At 38.7% G+C, this 20,551-nt stretch overlaps 1 protein-coding gene across 1 annotated transcript in view; it reads left to right on the forward strand.

The window, feature by feature from the left end:
- The first annotated feature begins 3,482 nt into the window (after positions 1-3,482).
- The window catches only part of LOC147019124 (uncharacterized), a 223,369-nt gene continuing 206,300 nt past the window's right edge, over positions 3,483-20,551 (forward strand). The window contains exons 1-19 of the mRNA XM_085899932.1: positions 3,483-3,564; positions 3,839-3,943; positions 5,153-5,239; positions 6,794-6,898; positions 8,546-8,629; positions 9,523-9,633; positions 11,779-11,867; positions 12,038-12,175; positions 12,304-12,599; positions 12,776-13,053; positions 13,200-13,399; positions 13,553-13,700; positions 15,779-15,889; positions 18,029-18,117; positions 18,288-18,425; positions 18,554-18,849; positions 19,025-19,302; positions 19,448-19,647; positions 19,801-19,948. Of these exons, the coding sequence (XP_085756058.1) occupies positions 9,606-9,633; positions 11,779-11,867; positions 12,038-12,175; positions 12,304-12,599; positions 12,776-13,053; positions 13,200-13,399; positions 13,553-13,700; positions 15,779-15,889; positions 18,029-18,117; positions 18,288-18,425; positions 18,554-18,849; positions 19,025-19,302; positions 19,448-19,647; positions 19,801-19,948 (2,437 nt within the window). The 5' untranslated portion in view covers positions 3,483-3,564; positions 3,839-3,943; positions 5,153-5,239; ... (1 more) ...; positions 8,546-8,629; positions 9,523-9,605. The remainder of the gene's footprint in view (positions 3,565-3,838; positions 3,944-5,152; positions 5,240-6,793; positions 6,899-8,545; positions 8,630-9,522; positions 9,634-11,778; positions 11,868-12,037; positions 12,176-12,303; positions 12,600-12,775; positions 13,054-13,199; positions 13,400-13,552; positions 13,701-15,778; positions 15,890-18,028; positions 18,118-18,287; positions 18,426-18,553; positions 18,850-19,024; positions 19,303-19,447; positions 19,648-19,800; positions 19,949-20,551) is intronic.

The raw sequence follows: 20,551 nt of genomic DNA on the forward strand, positions 1-20,551 counted from the left end.
CAGACCAACACTCTGTGAAAAAGTTTTTGCCAACCAACGAGATAGAACGACATATGAAGAAAATTTTAATCTTCGACTCCGAAGGTTGCTGCAAACCAATAATACACATTTTATTTTCTCCAGAGGAAACAACAACCACTGCAACTGTACCAACAACATTCTCTGAACTGACACACACAGAACCAACAGCAACACCTCAAACAACGACTGGTGAGGAAACATCTCAAACAACAACACACATTGTAATTGCTGCTGATGATGAAACAGACGTTCATAATAATGATGTCACAATGACAATGGAATCAAGAGCGGTATTTAAAACTTCATCAAATGCAACAACATTATCAATATTACCATTTACCACCACAATACATGAATTAAGCAGCCAGTCAAAACCAGCAATTTTCCTTTAAACAACAAAACTTCAAGCAATTTCAACTCATATCCACAACACGTCCAATAATGGAAATGTTGTTTCCCGCAGAGGAGACGAGCACTGGAAATGTCCCAACAACATCGACAGAACCCACTCCAGCACCCACAGGACCGACACCAACACCCAATGAACCAACAACAACGCTTCCTTCAGGTATTGGTGTGGGAAAACCTGAACTTCCAACACTTCTGATAAATCGCAGTGATGTGCTGTGATAATGAAATTTTTTTGATGATGGAATCAAGAAAGACATCTCAAACCTCCTGAAATCCAACAATAGAACAAATAACCCCTTCCAACACCACAACACATGAATGAAGCAGCCTTTCAGAACCAGCACCGTTGCTTGAAACATCAAAAATTTCCCAAATTTACAACTGTTATTGACAACACAACCAATATGAGAAATGTTGTTTTCTGTAAAGGAGACGAGCACTGTAAACGTCCCAACAACATCTGCAGAACTCACAACCCCCACAGACCCCACACCAACACCCACAGAAGCCACAACAACACTCACAGAACCATCAACAAAGCTTCCTCCAGGCATTTGAATAATTCTAGGTATGCAAATGGTCTTCAAATATCAAGTCAATCGGGTGAAATTTGAGGATGATAGAAATTTGGAATATGTTGTCTTTTTGGTTCGTGCTGACGTCAAAATAAATAGGTGGTTGAGATCAGCGAGCTCGTGTGCAAATGTTCTTTAAATTTCAAGTGAATCAAATGAAAATTGACAATTTTAGATACAATTTGTAAATTTGGCCCATTTTGGGTTGATCTTGTGGCCGATGTTGACCTCTTGAGTTATGATATCATGAAAAGTAATAGGTGGATGATTTCACTGCCCTGAGATGCAAATCCTGTTCAAATTTCAAGTCAATTGGATGAAATTTGACAATAAGAAAATTTGGTTCAAATTGCCAATTGGCCGATGTTGACCTGATTGATCGACAAAATTTTCGGGAACTTCAAGATGGAACCATCGCAGAATCGGTGCCATTAATCTGTGAAAATTTGAGAATGATCGGTTGAGTGGTTTGGCCTGCAGTCCAATTTATTTTTTGCCAAGTAACAAACAGACAAGCAGACAAACAGATAGAAAGTGGTGAAAATGTACAACCCTTCCACCTTCGGTGGGGGAGGTAGCAAATGAAATATCGTTCATCGAGTGACACTTGGTGAAACAGAATGTGACAAAAAACAGACAGATAGACAGAGAGACAGAGAGACAAATGCAACAGACCAACACTCTGTGAAAAAAGTTTTTGCCACCCAACGAGATAGACCGACATGAAGAAAATTTTAATCTTCGACTCCGAAGGTTGCTGCAAACCAATAATACACATTTTATTTTCTCCAGAGGAAACAACAACCACTGCAACTGTACCAACAACCTTCACTGAACTGACACACACAGAACCAACAGCAACACCTCAAACAACGACTGGTGAGGAAATATCTCAAACAACAACACACATTGTAATTGCTGCTGATGATGAAACAGACGTTCATAATAATGATGTCACAATGACAATGGAATCAAGAGCGGTATTTAAAACTTCATCAAATGCAACAACATTATCAATATTACCATTTACCACCACAACTCATGAATTAAGCAGCCAGTCAAAACCAGCAATTTTCCTTTAAACAACAAAACTTCAAGCAATTTCAACTCATATCCACAACACGTCCAATAATGGAAATGTTGTTTCCCGCAGAGGAGACGAGCACTGGAAATGTCCCAACAACAACGACAGAACCCACTCCAACACCCACAGGACCGACACCAACACCCAATGAACCAAAAACAACGCTTCCTTCAGGTATTGGTGTGGGAAAACCTGAACTTCCAACACTTCTGATAAATCGCAGTGATGTGCTGTGATAATGAAATTTTTTTGATGATGGAATCAAGAAAGACATCTCAAACCTCCTGAAATCCAACAATAGAACAAATAACCCCTTCCAACACCACAACACATGAATGAAGCAGCCTTTCAGAACCAGCACCGTTGCTTGAAACATCAAAAATTTCCCAAATTTACAACTGTTATTGACAACACAACCAATATGAGAAATGTTGTTTTCTGTAAAGGAGACGAGCACTGTAAACGTCCCAACAACATCTGCAGAACTCACAACCCCCACAGACCCCACACCAACACCCACAGAAGCCACAACAACACTCACAGAACCATCAACAAAGCTTCCTCCAGGCATTTGAATAATTCTAGGTATGCAAATGGTCTTCAAATATCAAGTCAATCAGGTGAAATTTGAGGATGATAGAAATTTGGAATATGTTGTCTTTTTGGTTCATGCTGACGTCAAAATAAATAGGTGGTTGAGATCAGCGAGCTCGTGTGCAAATGTTCTTTAAATTTCAAGTGAATCAAATGAAAATTGACAATTTTAGATAAAATTTCTAAATTTGGCCCATTTTGGGTTGATCTTGTGGCCGATGTTGACCTCTTGAGTTATGATATCATGAAAAGTAATAGGTGGATGATTTCACTGCCCTGAGATGCAAATCCTGTTCAAATTTCAAGTCAAGTGGATGAAATTTGACAATAAGAAAATTTGGTTCAAATTGCCAATTGGCCGATGTTGACCTGATTGATCGACAAAATTTTCGGGAACTTCAAGATGGAACCATCGCAGAATCGGTGCCATTAATCTATGAAAATTTGAGAATGATCGGTTGAGTGGTTTGGCCTGCAGTCCAATTTATTTTTTGCCAAGTAACAAACAGACAAGCAGACAAACAGATAGAAAGTGGTGAAAATGTACAACTCTTCCACCTTCGGTGGGGGAGGTAGCAAATGAAATATCGTTCATCGAGTGACACTTGGTGAAACAGAATGTGACAAAAAACAGACAGATAGACAGAGAGACAGAGAGACAAATGCAACAGACCAACACTCTGTGAAAAAAGTTTTTGCCAACCAACGAGATAGAACGACATATGAAGAAAATTTTAATCTTCGACTCCGAAGGTTGCTGCAAACCAATAATACACATTTTATTTTCTCCAGAGGAAACAACAACCACTGCAACTGTACCAACAACATTCTCTGAACTGACACACACAGAACCAACAGCAACACCTCAAACAACGACTGGTGAGGAAACATCTCAAACAACAACACACATTGTAATTGCTGATGATGATGAAACAGACGTTCATAATAATGATGTCACAATGACAATGGAATCAAGAGCGGTATTTAAAACTTCATCAAATGCAACAACATTATCAATATTACCATTTACCACCACAATACATGAATTAAGCAGCCAGTCAAAAGCAGCAATTTTCCTTTAAACAACAAAACTTCAAGCAATTTCAACTCATATCCACAACACGTCCAATAATGGAAATGTTGTTTCCCGCAGAGGAGACGAGCACTGGAAATGTCCCAACAACAACGACAGAACCCACTCCAACACCCACAGGACCGACACCAACACCCAATGAACCAACAACAACGCTTCCTTCAGGTATTGGTGTGGGAAAACCTGAACTTCGAACACTTCTTATAAATCGCAGTGATGTGCTGTGATAATGAAATTTTTTTGATGATGGAATCAAGAAAGACATCTCAAACCTCCTGAAATCCAACAATAGAACAAATAACCCCTTCCAACACCACAACACATGAATGAAGCAGCCTTTCCGAACCAGCACCATTGCTTCAAACAACAAAATTTCCCAAATTTTCAACTGTTATTGACAACACAACCAATATGAGAAATGTTGTTTTCTGTAAAGGAGACGAGCACTGTAAACGTCCCAACAACATCTGCAGAACTGAAAACCCCCACAGAACCCACACCAACACTCACAGAACCCACAACAACACTCACAGAACCATCAACAATGCTTCCTCCTGGCATTTGAATAACTCAAGGTATGCAAATGGTCTTCAAATATCAAGTCAATCGGGTGAAAATTAAGGATGATAGAAATTTGGAATATGTTGACTTTTTTGTCCGTGCTGACGTCAAAATAAATAGGTGGTTGAGATCAGCGAGCTCGTGTGTAAATGGTCTTTCTATTTCAAGTCAATCGGATGAAAATTGACAATTTTAGAAACAATTTCAAAATTTGGCCCATTTTGGTTGATCTTGTGGCCGATGTTGACCTCGTGACTTCTGGGATCATCAACATTATTTGGGTGGTTGATTTCACTGTGCTGAAATGCAAATCCTCTTCAAATTTCAACTCAATCAGATAAAATTTGACAATTAGAAAATGTGGCTCAAATTGGCCGATGGGTCGATGTAGCCCTTTTTGATTGAGAAACTTTTACGAAACTTCAATGCAGGAACGTCGCAGGGTCGGTGCCATTAAAAACTGAAAATTTCAAAGTGATCGGTTGAGCGGTTTGTACTGGAGACAAAGTTGTTTTTTGCCAAGTAACAAAGAGACAAGCAGACAAACAGATAGAAAGTGGTGAAAATGTACAACCTTTCCACCTTCGGTGGCCGAGGTAGCAAATGAATTTTCGTTCATCGAGTGACACTTGGTGAAACAGAATGTGACAAAAAACAGACAGACAGACAGACAGAGAGACAAATGCTACAGACTAACACTCCGCGAAAAAACGTTTTTGCCAACCAACAAGATAGACCGACATATGAAGAAAATTTTAATCTTCGACTCCGAAGGAAGCGACAAACCAATAATACACATTTTATTTTCTCCAGAAGAAACAACAACCACTGCAACTGTACCAACAACATTCACTGAACTGACACCCACAGAACCAACAGCAACACCTCAAGCAACGACTGGTGAGGAAACATTTCAAACAACAACACATTGTAATTGCTGCTGATGATGTTACAGACGTTCATCAAAATTATGTCACAATGACAATGGAATCAAGAGCGGTATTGAAAACCTCATCAAATGCAACAGCGTTTTCAACATTACCATTTACCACCACAATACATGAATTGAGCAGCCTGTCAAAACCAGCAATTTTCCTTGAAACAACAAAATTTCCCAAATTTACAACTGTTATTGACAACACAACCAATATGAGAAATGTTGTTTTCTGTAAAGGAGACGAGCACTGTAAACGTCCCAACAACATCTGCAGAACTCACAACCCCCACAGACCCCACAACAACACTCACAGAACCATCAACAAAGCTTCCTCCAGGCATTTGAATAATTCTAGGTCTGCAAATGGTCTTCAAATATCAAATCAATCGTGTGAAATTTGAGGATGATAGAAATTTGGAATATGTTGTCTTTTTGGTTCGTGCTGACGTCAAAATAAATAGGTGGTTGAGATCAGCGAGCTCGTGTGCAAATGTTCTTTAAATTTCAAGTGAATCCAATGAAAATTGACAATTTTAGATACAATTTCGAAATTTGGCCCATTTTGGGTTGATCTTGCGGCCGATGTTGACCTCTTGAATTATGATATCATGAAAAGTAATAGGTGGATGATTTCACTGCCCTGACATGCAAATCCTGTTCAAATTTAAAGTCAATTGGATGAAATTTGACAATAAAAAAATTTGGTTCAAATTGCCAATTGGCCGATGTTGACCTGATTGATCGACAAAATTTTCGGGAACTTCAAGATGGAACCATCGCAGAATCGGTGCCATTAATCTATGAAAATTTGATAATGATCGGATGAGTGGTTTGGCCTGCAGTCCAATTTATTTTTTGCCAAGTAACAAACAGACTAGCAGACAAACAGATAGAAAGTGGTGAAAATGTACAACCCTTCCACCTTCGGTGGGGGAGGTAGCAAAGGAAATATCGTTCATCGAGTGACACTTGGTGAAACAGAATGTGACAAAAAACAGACAGACAGACAGATAGACAGAGAGACAAATGCAACAGACCAACACTCTGTGAAAAAAGTTTTTGCCACCCAACGAGATAGACCGACATATGAAGAAAATTTTAATCTTCGACTCCAAAGGTTGCTGCAAACTAATAATACACATTTTATTTTCTCCAGAGGAAACAACAACCACTGCAACTGTACCAACAACATTCACTGAACTGACACACACAGAACCAACAGCAACACCTCAAACAACGACTGGTGAGGAAACATCTCAAACAACAACACACATTGTAATTGCTGCTGATGATGAAACAGACGTTCATAATAATAATGTCACAATGACAATGGAATCAAGAGCGGTATTGAAAACTTCATCAAATGCAACAGCGTTTTCAACATGACCATTTACCTCCACAATACATGAATTAAGCAGCCAGTCAAAACCAGCAATTTTCCTTGAAACAACAAAACTTCAAGCAATTTCAACTCATATCCACAACACGTCCAATAATGGAAATGTTGTTTCCCGCAGAGGAGACGAGCACTGGAAATGTCCCAACAACATCGACAGAACCCACTCCAACAGCCACAGGACCGACACCAACACCCAATGAACCAACAACAACGCTTCCTTCAGGTATTGGTGTGGGAAAACCTGAACTTCGAACACTTCTGATAAATCGCAGTGATGTGCTGTGATAATGAAATTTTTTTGATGTTGGAATCAAGAAAGACATCTCAAACCTCCTGAAATCCAACAATAGAACAAATAACCCCTTCCAACACCACAACACATGAATGAAGCAGCCTTTCAGAACCAGCACCATTGCTTGAAACAACAAAATTTCCCAAATTTACAACTGTTATTGACAACACAACCAATATGAGAAATGTTGTTTTCTGTAAAGGAGACGAGCACTGTAAACGTCCCAACAACATCTGCAGAACTCACAACCCCCACAGACCCCACACCAACACCCACAGAAGCCACAACAACACTCACAGAACCATCAACAAAGCTTCCTCCAGGCATTTGAATAATTCTAGGTATGCAAATGGTCTTCAAATATCAAGTCAATCGGGTGAAATTTGAGGATGATAGAAATTTGGAATATGTTGTCTTTTTGTTCGTGCTGACGTCAAAATAAATAGGTGGTTGAGATCAGCGAGCTCGTGTGTAAATGGTCTTTAAATTTCAAGTGAATCGAATGAAAATTGACAATTTTAGATAAAATTTCTAAATTTGGCCCATTTTGGGTTGATCTTGTGGCCGCTGTTGACCTCTTGAGTTATGATATCATGAAAAGTAATAGGTGGATGATTTCACTGCCCTGAGATGCAAATCCTGTTCAAATTTCAAGTCAATTGGATGAAATTTGACAATAAGAAAATTTGGTTCAAATTGCCAATTGGCCGATGTTGACCTGATTGATCGACAAAATTTTCGGGAACTTCAAGATGGAACCATCGCAGGGTCGGTGCCATTAATCTCTGAAAATTTCAGAATGACCGGTTGAGTGGTTTGGCCTGGAGTCAAATTTTTTTTTTGCTAAGTAACAAACAGACAAGCAGACAAACAGATAGAAAGTGGTGAAAATGTACAACTCTTCCACCTTCGGGGGGGGAGGTATAAAATGAAATATCGTTCATCGAGTGATACTTGGTGAATATCGTTCATCGAGTGACACTTGTTGAAACAGAATGTGAAAAAAATTTCACGATTGCTTGAAAACTGTAGCCAAAAATTGTGCCAAAAAACAAACAGACAGACAGACAGATAGACAGAGATAGAAATGCTGCAGACTCACACTCTGTGAAAAACGTTTTTGCCAACCAACAAGACAGACCGACATATGAAGAAAATTTTAATCTTCGACTCTGAAGGTAGCTGCAAACCAATAATACACATTTAATTTTCTCCAGAGGAAACAACAACCACTGTAACTGTACCAACAACATTCACTGAACTGACACCCACAGAACCAACAACGACACCTCAAACAACGACTGGTGAGGAAACATCTCAAACAACAACACACATTGTAATTGCTGTTGATGATGCAACAGACGTTCATGATAATGATGTCACAATGACAATGGAATCAAGAGCGGTATTTAAAACTTCATCAAAAGCAACAACATTTTCAATATTACCATTTAACACCACAATACATGAATTAAGCAGCCAGTCAAAACCAGCAGTTTTCCTTGAAACAACAAAACTTCAAACAATTTCAACTCATATCCACAACACAACAAATCATGGAAATGTTGTTTTCTGCAGAGGAGACAAGCACTGGAAACGTACCAACCACATCGACAGAACCCACTCGAACTCCCACAGAACCATCAACAACGCTTCCTTCAGGTATTGGTGTGGGTAAACCCGAACCAAAAACACTTCTGATAAATCGCAGTGTTGTGCCTTGATAATGAAATTTTAATGATTATGGAATCAAGAAAGATACCTCAAACCTCATGAAGTCCAACAATAGAACAAATACCACCTTCCATCACCACAATGCAATAATTAAGCAGCCTGTCAGATCCAGCACCATTGCTTGAAACAACAAAACTTCACAAAATTACAACAAAACTTCACAACGAATGCTGAACCTGTTGTCGGCCTACACAACCGATGCCCAACGATAGTCTAACTTAGGCCAACAACAGATTCAGCATTCGTTGGTATAAGTTATCTATAACACAACGAAACGTTCTGTGTCCATTACTAATATGTTATGCATATGACCAACTCGTTATGAATACGTCCGAATCTTTAAAAAAAACATCAAAAGTTCAACGTCAGCCAGCGTTTTACATTCATTTTAATACGTTGCCATCGCTGGCTAAAACGTCAAGGTGTGACCGGGCCTTTAAGTTTCACCTTCTGCAATGACTTGTGCAGTTCTCCCTTTTGCTGGAATCATGAGTGAACTGGCAATTACAGGGAATCTTCAGTACTTTCTCTGCAGCATCACAATCAATTTTCGAAAAAAAATGACTCACAAAAATTCTGAACTTCACTTTTAATATTTTGCATATTTGGAAATGGATCATCAATATGTTGTTGAACCAAAAACAGTGCTATTTCTATATAATTTAATCAATGTTCTGGAGCATTAACTGAAACGATTGCATTCACTGAATCCAAAATAATGTTCTTCATGGTGTACATGGTTTCAATTCGTTCAGGAAATTTGTTTTCATTTTTTGGAGTTTCACTGGACTCACATTTGTTTCTTCTTGTTGAACATTTAGGGACAACAACACCACCTATCCTTTCCACGAAACTCTCAACAATCCCAACTCCGACACTCTCAACAACAATCCCCACGTCCACCATGACTACTCCACCGGTCATTACGAGAGGTAAAGGTACCTGCATTTTTTTTTCTCTGTGAATATTTTTTGTCGGTTCAAATTGGCATCTTAAAGAAGGAACATTCAAGTATCATGTTACACTTTTATAAACACGAATTGATGATGACTGGATCAATCTTCAAATGCAAACATTTTTGTGATAATTGTGTGAGAGAGCAAATGTATTTCTTTTTGTTAACATGAGCGTATTTAATGAATAATGTGTTCTCAACCGTCTTCTGGCTTTGGTTTTGACAACAGGAAGAATCATCGCAACTCCAGCAAAGAAATTGCAATTCATAATTTTGATCTATTTTCGTGTAAATCGTGCACCCGCTTCATATGGGAGCGTCAGAACGGGTCATATTATCCTCTCTGGTATATTTATATTATATATATATATATATATATATATATATATATATATATATATATATATAGATAGATAGATATATATATATATATATATATATATATATATATATATATATATATATATATATATATATATACATACATATATACATATGTATAGATGTTGGAGCCTGGTGTTGGCGCAGTGGTTCGGGCAGCGGCTTGGGATCCAAAAGGTCCTGAGTTCAAGCCCCGTTGGGCCACTGAATTAATACGCCAGGGGGTTGACTCAACTTGTCATCCTTCCGAGGTCGGCGAAATGAGTACCAGTGTACTGGGCCGCTGTATACCCCGGTTAAAATAGGTGTACCATATCCCTGTGTCGTAAGAGGCGACCAGGGTTGCGTCAGGAAGGGCATTCGGTGTAAAACATGTGCCAAATCACGATGCGGATCATACGGATGATCCGCTGTGGCGACCCCAAAAAAGGGAGCAGCCGAAAGAAGAAGAAGAAGATATATATATATATATATATATATATATATATATATATATATATATATATATATATATATATATATATATATATGTACAAATATAAATAAATATATATATATATATCCATACTCGGTGAATGCATCCGGCATTGCCCGGGTTCTTTTTGAATGAATTTAATCTTTCAACATCGGTGTGATGCGAGCACAGTATTAGTTCCCCATTGGGCCATGGCAGTCATAGCCGAAGGGGGATGGTGAGTGGGAAACACCCCCCCCCACTCCCCCAGGCGACTTGAAAGCAAGTGACTTAAACTGTGTTATGTGTGCAATACGAAGTGCTGAAATCAATGGGTTGGAATGGTCAATCACCAAGCGTAATGCAGAAATAGAGTAACAATGTCCTCTTAATAAGGTATTAGATAGCTTCGATTAGATTCGATTCAATTAGATGAGATAGATAGATTAGATAGATTACATTAGATGTCGGCTCTGGTCAATTAGTCTTGGGGGTGGGGGGGGGGTTGCAAGGAGAAGCATATAATGCCTCAAGATCGTCGCATTCCTCTCATTAAGATTAGTATAAAACAACCGTAAAGACTCTTAATAAACCTTGTCATATGTGTTTGTGGTTAACTTATTTTTTTACTTCCCCACAAGAAGCCATGATTGGCGCCCCACAAAACGCCATGAAAAGCTATATATTATATACAAGTTATCATGACATTTGCCTAAGGCCGAAAAACCCCTTCGCGAAGCGGGACATGATTCCTCTTCATATTGTTTTGTTAGAACATGAAAACTTTTCATTTCTCATTGTTGTTATTCCTTTTGTTATGAGAAGCAGCCTGGAAGAACACCATGATAAGCTATCTGTATGCATTTACTTGGATTTATCCCAACACGGAAAAAGGACTCTTGAAGGGGCAAATTAAGTTGCAACAACTGCCGTCGTGTCACCCTTGGTCCCCCGACCAAGACTGGTTGAGATTTGATAAATATCAAACAAATATATCGCAGTCAGACAGACAGACAAGAAACAAATTGTGTCTTTTGATCTGTTAACGTTTCAACCCAAAAATCTTTCAAAGCAGGTGTGTTTTGCTTTGAACAGTTCATCATAGTATGTTCATGGTGTTGTGATCACTGATGATCATCTATTACAAAATGACACTAAAATAATTTTTCTGTCACAGAGCTTGTATTGCAGTGCAATATTTCAAATTACGTTTGTTCCAAGGTAAGGCAGAGAATGCAAGTCAATTGGGAGAATAATTTCCAATAACTGATTCCCTTTTGAACGTAGAATGCACGGGATGGGGAGATCCTCACTACACCAGCTTTGATGGAAAGAAATTTAATTTCCAAGGAACCTCCACATATGTATTGGTGCAGGTAAGGTGAAGTGAGCTTATTTAAAGAAGAGTGCAGATATTTATGATGTAAAATGATAAAAATTATCATGAAAAAGTGCAATTTCTTTTTTAATGCTTAAGGAGTTGATGAATAATTGGTGAAAACCATACCGCAGACTGAGAATACGAAAAATATTTATCTTTGCTCAGCCTTGCAATGAAACAAATTGGCGGGTATTGGTAAAGAATGAGCATCGCAAGGGGAACACCAAGGTTTCCTACACCCGGGAAGTGCTCACGGAAGTGTATGGCAAGGAAGTACAGTTTTTTGGTAGCAAGCGGTTCAAGGTACGTGTTGACTATAAGATCAACATAATCAGTTTTACATTTATTGCATTTGTCCTTTTTTTACGGCCATGATGGCATTGTAGGTTCGCATCATTTGTCGACAACTAACTGGATTTAACTTTTTGCAGCTGGATGGGGTTCTTAAAAACATGCCGTACAAATTCTTCAATGGATCAGACTCATTCCATGTGCTCCATTGGGGTCGCTACCGTTACCTGATTGCTGCCTTTGGCCTTGAGGTGTTGTACGACGGTCATCATAATGTGCGTGTGCGTCTTCCAAACACCTTCTCTGAGAAGGTCTGTGGCCTCTGTGGAAACATGGACAGCCAGACCAGTAACGACTTCAGAATGAAGAATGGCACGTTGACAGAAAATGCGGCACATTTTGGGAACAGCTGGAAGATTGGTGATGAAAACAACAAGTATGTTGGTCTTCGTTGCCTTTTTACTTTCAATAAATAAATACCTCACGACATCTCGTTTGTCATTTGGCACGTGCGGCACTTTTTGATTGATACTATTTCATAACAAACACAAACACCTCAAATGAACACATCTGCAATCCATTGCAAATTTTGTTTCTCGACTGAACTCACAGAGATGTTGATGATGATGGCACAACCTTGCTACTGAATGCAACGTTGAAGGAGAAAGCAAGAAGGAACGAATCCTGTGGGATGTTGCTCCTTGAGGACGGCCCTTTTGCTGCTTGCCATCGCAAGTTTGACCCACACGTTTTCCTGGAGGACTGCATCTTTGAATATGTTGTCCGTGATATGGATGAGGAAGCACTGTGCGAGGCATTGGAGTCATACTTTGTCACCTGTTCGGCTGATGGAATGAAAATGCAAACATGGAGGAAACCAGATCTTTGCCGTAAGATGGCGTTAACTTTCTGGGATTGTCATTTTGTTTTCACAAATAACAGCAAACATAGTATGTGTGGGTGTGTATTTGTTATATTTTCATAATTTTAACAACAGACGTTTTTATGACCAGGGTTTCCTTTTCTTATCGCTCAGCTCTACAATGCCCATCAAATAGCTCTTACACAATGTGCATTCCCGACACTGTTGCAACTTGCTCCAAATCTGAAACGAAAGAATTACAACAGAGCACTTGCGTTGAGGGCTGTAAATGTGATGCTGGCCTTTTGTGGGATGTGGATCATTGTATCAAGGAAGTGGAATGTGGTTGCATGCAGGACAACAGTTATTACAACGTGAGTATCGGGACAAATGAATAAAAACCCTTCACTTGAGAGTCACACAACAATGAATAGTGAATGATTTGTATTTTGCTTTACTCTTGTTTGAACCTTTTTGATCGTCATGCAATTGTATTGGCAAGGATGACACTGAGGATTTCTCCGCAGTTCAATGAGTCCTACATTTCTGAGGATTGCAGTCACCAGTGCACCTGCCAAACTGGTGGAAATATCAGCTGTGTATCTTTCACGTGTGACCTGAACGTAAGTGAGTGCAAAGTGAAAGAAGATGGAATCTTGGGCTGTTATCCAAGAGGTAAGATTTAAGCAAAGGGATGTGGCACCTGCTTTGAGAGGCAACATTTCTTTTCACTCTTGCTTCCATCCTCTTCCTGAGCATATACTATTATATACTCTTGTAAATAATTTAACTTGTTTGTATCATATATGTGAAAGTAAAATTCAATCATGATGGCAATTGTTGGAAATGTAAAACATTCCTCATGGATCTCGGATTTTCTTCTCTCTTTAAACGATTAAATTGAAAGTTTCTTCATTAAATAGAATATCTTGCTCAAATTGATGAAGTAGTTGTCAGTAATTAACTCCAAGGTTGGTCTTTATTTTACTTATTTCCTTTATGGTGATGTCATCATTGTTATGGTTCAAAGCGACTGAATGCAGCTTCTCACAAATTTTACATATCATTGTGTTGCTTTGGTCAATTGCAAATGATGGAAGACATTTTTGTCTTGTTCTTTCAACCTCAATTCTCAAGAGACTGCTTTTTCACCATAACTCATATATGATCCATCTTCCTTGTTTGCATCATCCTTTTCACGATATGAATGTGTTAGTGTGTTTGTGAAACAAAATCCTCTTGTGACGAGTCGTGATCTTTGCTCCCTTTCTTTGGAAAAGTCTGCAGCAAGTGAGGTTAGCGCGTCACTTCGATGAAAGTTGTTGTAGAATTTCCCAGCTCTTAAAAATATTGACCAGATCCTTTAAGCTTCTTTGTCCCAATTGTGGAGGAATAGAGGGAATGCAGATCAACTGTAAAGCACGAAATCAAATTCCACTGCACGACTCAACAGTACTAAACACAAGCATTGGGGCTCGGTGCAAGATTACATCACAAAAGCGAGAATATTATAAAAAGTAAAGAGGTGCAACATAGCTGTGCTGTTTGATGTTCACGTAGGTGTGTGTACCTTATGTTTTGCCATTTGCTTACTTCATTTTTTATTGCCTTTCTTCTTCATGTGAAAGGATTTTTTTTTTTTAATAATATTGCACACATCATGTGTGCATTAGGTCCTCCGTGAGTGTCAACAACAATGGATTCATGACTATTGACCCCTTTTTTGAAGTGCTTGTTCAAATGTTGGCATTCCTCCATTTGACTCTTTCCATGGTGTCAGTTTCATATAAACCCAAACATTCCGTATCTTTCTCAACTTTTTCAACCCACGTGTTTTTCGGATGTTGTGTCGACTTTCTTCCTTTTTCCACGATCAATGCTCCTTTCTTTTCACTCCCATCTTCTGACCTACGTTGCACATGACCACAGCAATTGAGTCTTCTTTTCTGAAGTTCTTCTTCACCGGGATTGACATTTAATCTCTTCCTCATTTCTGAGCTTGGAATTCTTTCTTGCAGAGGCAATCCATTCATCCTTCTTATTGTTATAATCTCTGTCCTTTCCATTATTTTGCCATCTTTTATTTGCATTGCCCATGTTTCGCCTCTTTGCTTCAATCGTTTCCAATAAACTCTCAACAATCAAAACTCTGACAGTGCAGTCTGAGGCAGCCTTTATTATGTCAAACCTTTACAGATAATGGAATTTTTGTGTGCTTCATCCTCCCACATCGTTTTCACCATTTATTCTCATCTGATGTTATCTCCATTTCATGACTAATTTACAGACAGACAGCCAGATGGACAACCTGAAAACATAACGCCTCCGGCTTTCAGCCACAGTGGCATAAAAATGCCTTTTTCTGATTTTACGTTTCACCTTCTGCAATGACTTGTGCAGTTCTCCCTTTTGCTGGAATCATGAGTGAACTGGCAATTACAGGGAATCTTCTGTACTTTCTCTGCAACATCACAATCAATTTTCGAAAAAAAATGACTCACAGAAATTCTGATCTTCACTTTTAATATTTTGCATATTTGGAAATGGATCATCAATATGTTGTTGAACCAAAAACAGTGCTATTTCTATATAATTTAATCAATGTTCTGGAGCATTAACTGAAACGATTGCATTCACTGAATCCAAAATAATGTTCTTCATGGTGTACATGGTTTCAATTCGTTCAGGAAATTTGTTTTCATTTTTTGGAGTTTCACTGGACTCACATTTGTTTCTTCTTGTTGAACATTTAGGGACAACAACACCACCTATCCTTTCCACGAAACTCTCAACAATCCCAACTCCGACACTCTCAACAACAATCCCCACGTCCACCATGACTACTCCACCGGTCATTACGAGAGGTAAAGGTACCTGCATTTTTTTTTCTCTGTGAATATTTTTTGTCGGTTCAAATTGGCATCTTAAAGACGGAACATTCAAGTATCATGTTACACTTTTATAAACACGAATTGATGATGACTGGATCAATCTTCAAATGCAAACATTTTTGTGATAATTGTGTGAGAGAGCAAATGTATTTCTTTTTGTTAACATGAGCGTATTTAATGAATAATGTGTTCTCAACCGTCTTCTGGCTTTGGTTTTGACAACAGGAAGAATCATCGCAACTCCAGCAAAGAAATTGCAATTCATAATTTTGATCTATTTTCGTGTAAATCGTGCACCCGCTTCATATGGGAGCGTCAGAACGGGTCATATTATCCTCTCTGGTATATTTATATTATATATATATATATATATATATATATATATATATATATATATATATATATATATATATATATATATAGATAGATAGATAGATATATATATATATATATATATATATATATATATATATATATATATATATATATATATATATATATATATATACATACATATATACATATGTATAGATGTTGGAGCCTGGTGTTGGCGCAGTGGTTCGGGCAGCGGCTTGGGATCCAAAAGGTCCTGAGTTCAAGCCCCGTTGGGCCACTGAATTAATACGCCAGGGGGTTGACTCAACTTGTCATCCTTCCGAGGTCGGCGAAATGAGTACCAGTGTACTGGGCCGCTGTATACCCCGGTTAAAATAGGTGTACCATATCCCTGTGTCGTAAGAGGCGACCAGGGTTGCGTCAGGAAGGGCATTCGGCGTAAAACATGTGCCAAATCACGATGCGGATCATACGGATGATCCGCTGTGGCGACCCCAAAAAAGGGAGCAGCCGAAAGAAGAAGAAGAAGATATATATATATATATATATATATATATATATATATATATGTACAAATATAAATAAATATATATATATATATCCATACTCGGTGAATGCATCCGGCATTGCCCGGGTTCTTTTTGAATGAATTTAATCTTTCAACATCGGTGTGATGCGAGCACAGTATTAGTTCCCCATTGGGCCATGGCAGTCATAGCCGAAGGGGGATGGTGAGTGGGAAACACCCCCCCACTCCCCCAGGCGACTTGAAAGCAAGTGACTTAAACTGTGTTATGTGTGCAATATGAAGTGCTGAAATCAATGGGTTGGAATGGTCAATCACCAAGCGTAATGCAGAAATAGAGTAACAATGTCCTCTTCATAAGGTATTAGATAGCTTCGATTAGATTCAATTCAATTAGATGAGCGAGATAGATTAGATAGATTACATTAGATGTAGGCTCTGGTCAATTAGTCTGTGGGGGTGGGGGGGGGTTGCAAGGAGAAGCATATAATGCCTCAAGATCGTCGCATTCCTCTCATTAAGATTAGTATAAAACAACCGTAAAGACTCTTAATAAACCTTGTCATATGTGTTTGTGGTTTACTTATTTTTTTACTTCCCCACAAGACGCCATGATTGGCGCTCCACAAAACGCCACGAAAAGCTATATATTATATACAAGTTATCATGGCATTTGCCCAAGGCCGAAAAACCCCTTCGGGAAGCGCGACATGATTCCTCTTCATATTGTTTTGTTATAACATGAAAACTTTTCACTTCTCATTGTTGTTATTCCTTTTGTTATGAGAAGCAGCCTGGAAAAACCCCATGATAAGCTATCTGTATGCATTTACTTGGATTTATACCAACACGGAAAAAGGACTCTTGAAGGGGCAAATTCAGTTGCAACAACTGCTTGTGTCACCCTTGGTCCCCCGACCAAGACTGGTTGAGATTTGATAAATATCAAACAAATATATCGCAGTCAGACAGACAGACAAGAAACAAATTGTGTCTTTTGATCTGTTAACGTTTCAACCCAAAAATCTTTCAAAGCAGGTGTGTTTTGCTTTGAACAATTCATCATAGTATGTTCATGGTGTTGTGATCACTGATGATCATCTATTACAAAATGACACTAAAATAATTTTTCTGTCACAGAGCTTGTATTGCAGTGCAATATTTCAAATTACGTTTGTTCCAAGGTAAGGCAGAGAATGCAAGTCAATTGGGAGAATAATTTCCAATAACTGATTCCCTTTTGAACGTAGAATGCACGGGATGGGGAGATCCTCACTACACCAGCTTTGATGGAAAGAAATTTAATTTCCAAGGAACCTCCACATATGTATTGGTGCAGGTAAGGTGAAGTGAGCTTATTTAAAGAAGAGTGCAGATATTTATGATGTAAAATGATAAAAATTATCATGAAAAAGAGCAATTTCTTTTTTAATGCTTAAGGAGTTGATGAATAATTGGTGAAAACCATACCGCACACTGAGAATACGAAAAATATTTATCTTTGCTCAGCCTTGCAATGAAACGAATTGGCGGGTGTTGGTAAAGAATGAGCATCGCAAGGGGAACACGAAGGTTTCCTACACCCGGGAAGTGCTCACGGAAGTGTATGGCAAGGAAGTACAGTTTTTTGGTAGCAAGCGGTTCAAGGTACGTGTTGACTATAAGATCAACATAATCAGTTTTACATTTATTGTATTTGTCCTTTTTTTACGGCCATGATGGCATTGTAGGTTCGCATCATTTGTCGACAACTAACTGGATTTAACTTGTTGCAGCTGGATGGGGTTCTTAAAAACATGCCGTACAAATTCTTCAATGGATCAGACTCATTCCATGTGCTCCATTGGGGTCGCTACCGTTACCTGATTGCTGCCTTTGGCCTTGAGGTGTTGTACGACGGTCATCATAATGTGCGTGTGCGTCTTCCAAACACCTTCTCTGAGAAGGTCTGTGGCCTCTGTGGAAACATGGACAGCCAGACCAGTAACGACTTCAGAATGAAGAATGGCACGTTGACAGAAAATGCGGCACATTTTGGGAACAGCTGGAAGATTGGTGATGAAAACAACAAGTATGTTGGTCTTCGTTGCCTTTTTACTTTCAATAAATAAATACCTCACGACATCTCGTTTGTCATTTGGCACGTGCGCACTTTTTGATTGATACTATTTCATAACAAACACAAACACCTCAAATGAACACATCTGCAATCCATTGCAAATTTTGTTTCTCGACTGAACTCACAGAGATGTTGATGATGATGGCACAACCTTGCTACTGAATGCAACGTTGAAGGAGAAAGCAAGAAGGAACGAATCCTGTGGGATGTTGCTCCTTGAGGACGGCCCTTTTGCTGCTTGCCATAGCAAGTTTGACCCACACGTTTTCCTGGAGGACTGCATCTTTGAATATGTTGTCCGTGATATGGATGAGGAAGCACTGTGCGAGGCATTGGAGTCATACTTTGTCACCTGTTCGGCTGATGGAATGAAAATGCAAACATGGAGGAAACCAGATCTTTGCCGTAAGATGGCGTAACTTTCTGGGATTGTCATTTTGTTTTCACAAATAACAGCAAACATAGTATGTGTGGGTGTGTATTTGTTATATTTTCATAATTTTAACAACAGACGTTTTTATGACCAGGGTTTCCTTTTCTTATCGCTCAGCTCTACAATGCCCATCAAATAGCTCTTACACAATGTGCATTCCCGACACTGTTGCAACTTGCTCCAAATCTGAAACGAAAGAATTACAACAGAGCACTTGCGTTGAGGGCTGTAAATGTGATGCTGGCCTTTTGTGGGATGTGGATCATTGTATCAAGGAAGTGGAATGTGGTTGCATGCAGGACAACAGTTATTACAACGTGAGTATCGGGACAAATGAATAAAAACCCTTCACTTGAGAGTCACACAACAATGAATAGTGAATGATTTGTATTTTGCTTTACTCTTGTTTGAACCTTTTTGATCGTCATGCAATTGTATTGGCAAGGATGACACTGAGGATTTCTCCGCAGTTCAATGAGTCCTACATTTCTGAGGATTGCAGTCACCAGTGCACCTGCCAAACTGGTGGAAATATCAGCTGTGTATCTTTCACGTGTGACCTGAACGTAAGTGAGTGCAAAGTGAAAGAAGATGGAATCTTGGGCTGTTATCCAAGAGGTAAGATTTAAGCAAAGGGATGTGGCACCTGCTTTGAGAGGCAACATTTCTTTTCACTCTTGCTTCCATCCTCTTCCTGAGCATATACTATTATATACTCTTGTAAATAATTTAATTTGTTTGTATCATATATGTGAAAGTAAAATTCAATCATGATGGCAATTGTTGGAAATGTAAAACATTCCTCATGGATCTCGGATTTTCTTCTCTCTTTAAACGATTAAATTGAAAGTTTCTTCATTAAATAGAATATCTTGCTCAAATTGATGAAGTAGTTGTCAGTAATTAACTCCAAGGTTGGTCTTTATTTTACTTATTTCCTTTATGGTGATGTCATCATTGTTATGGTTCAAAGCGACTGAATGCAGCTTCTCACTAATTTTACATATAATATCATTGTGTTGCTTTGGTCAATTGCAAATGATGGAAGACATTTTTGTCTTGTTCTTTCAACCTCAATTCTCAAGAGACTGCTTTTTCACCATAACTCATATATGATCCATATTCCTTGTTTGCATCATCCTTTTCACGATATGAATGTGTTAGTGTGTTTGTGAAACAAAATCCTCTTGTGACGAGTCGTGACCTTTGCTCCCTTTCTTT

The sequence above is a fragment of the Eptatretus burgeri genome, chromosome 10, assembly GCF_056783735.1.
Source record: "Eptatretus burgeri isolate ZD-2024b chromosome 10, Ebu_testis_v1, whole genome shotgun sequence".
NCBI classification, from domain to species: domain Eukaryota; kingdom Metazoa; phylum Chordata; class Myxini; order Myxiniformes; family Myxinidae; genus Eptatretus; species Eptatretus burgeri.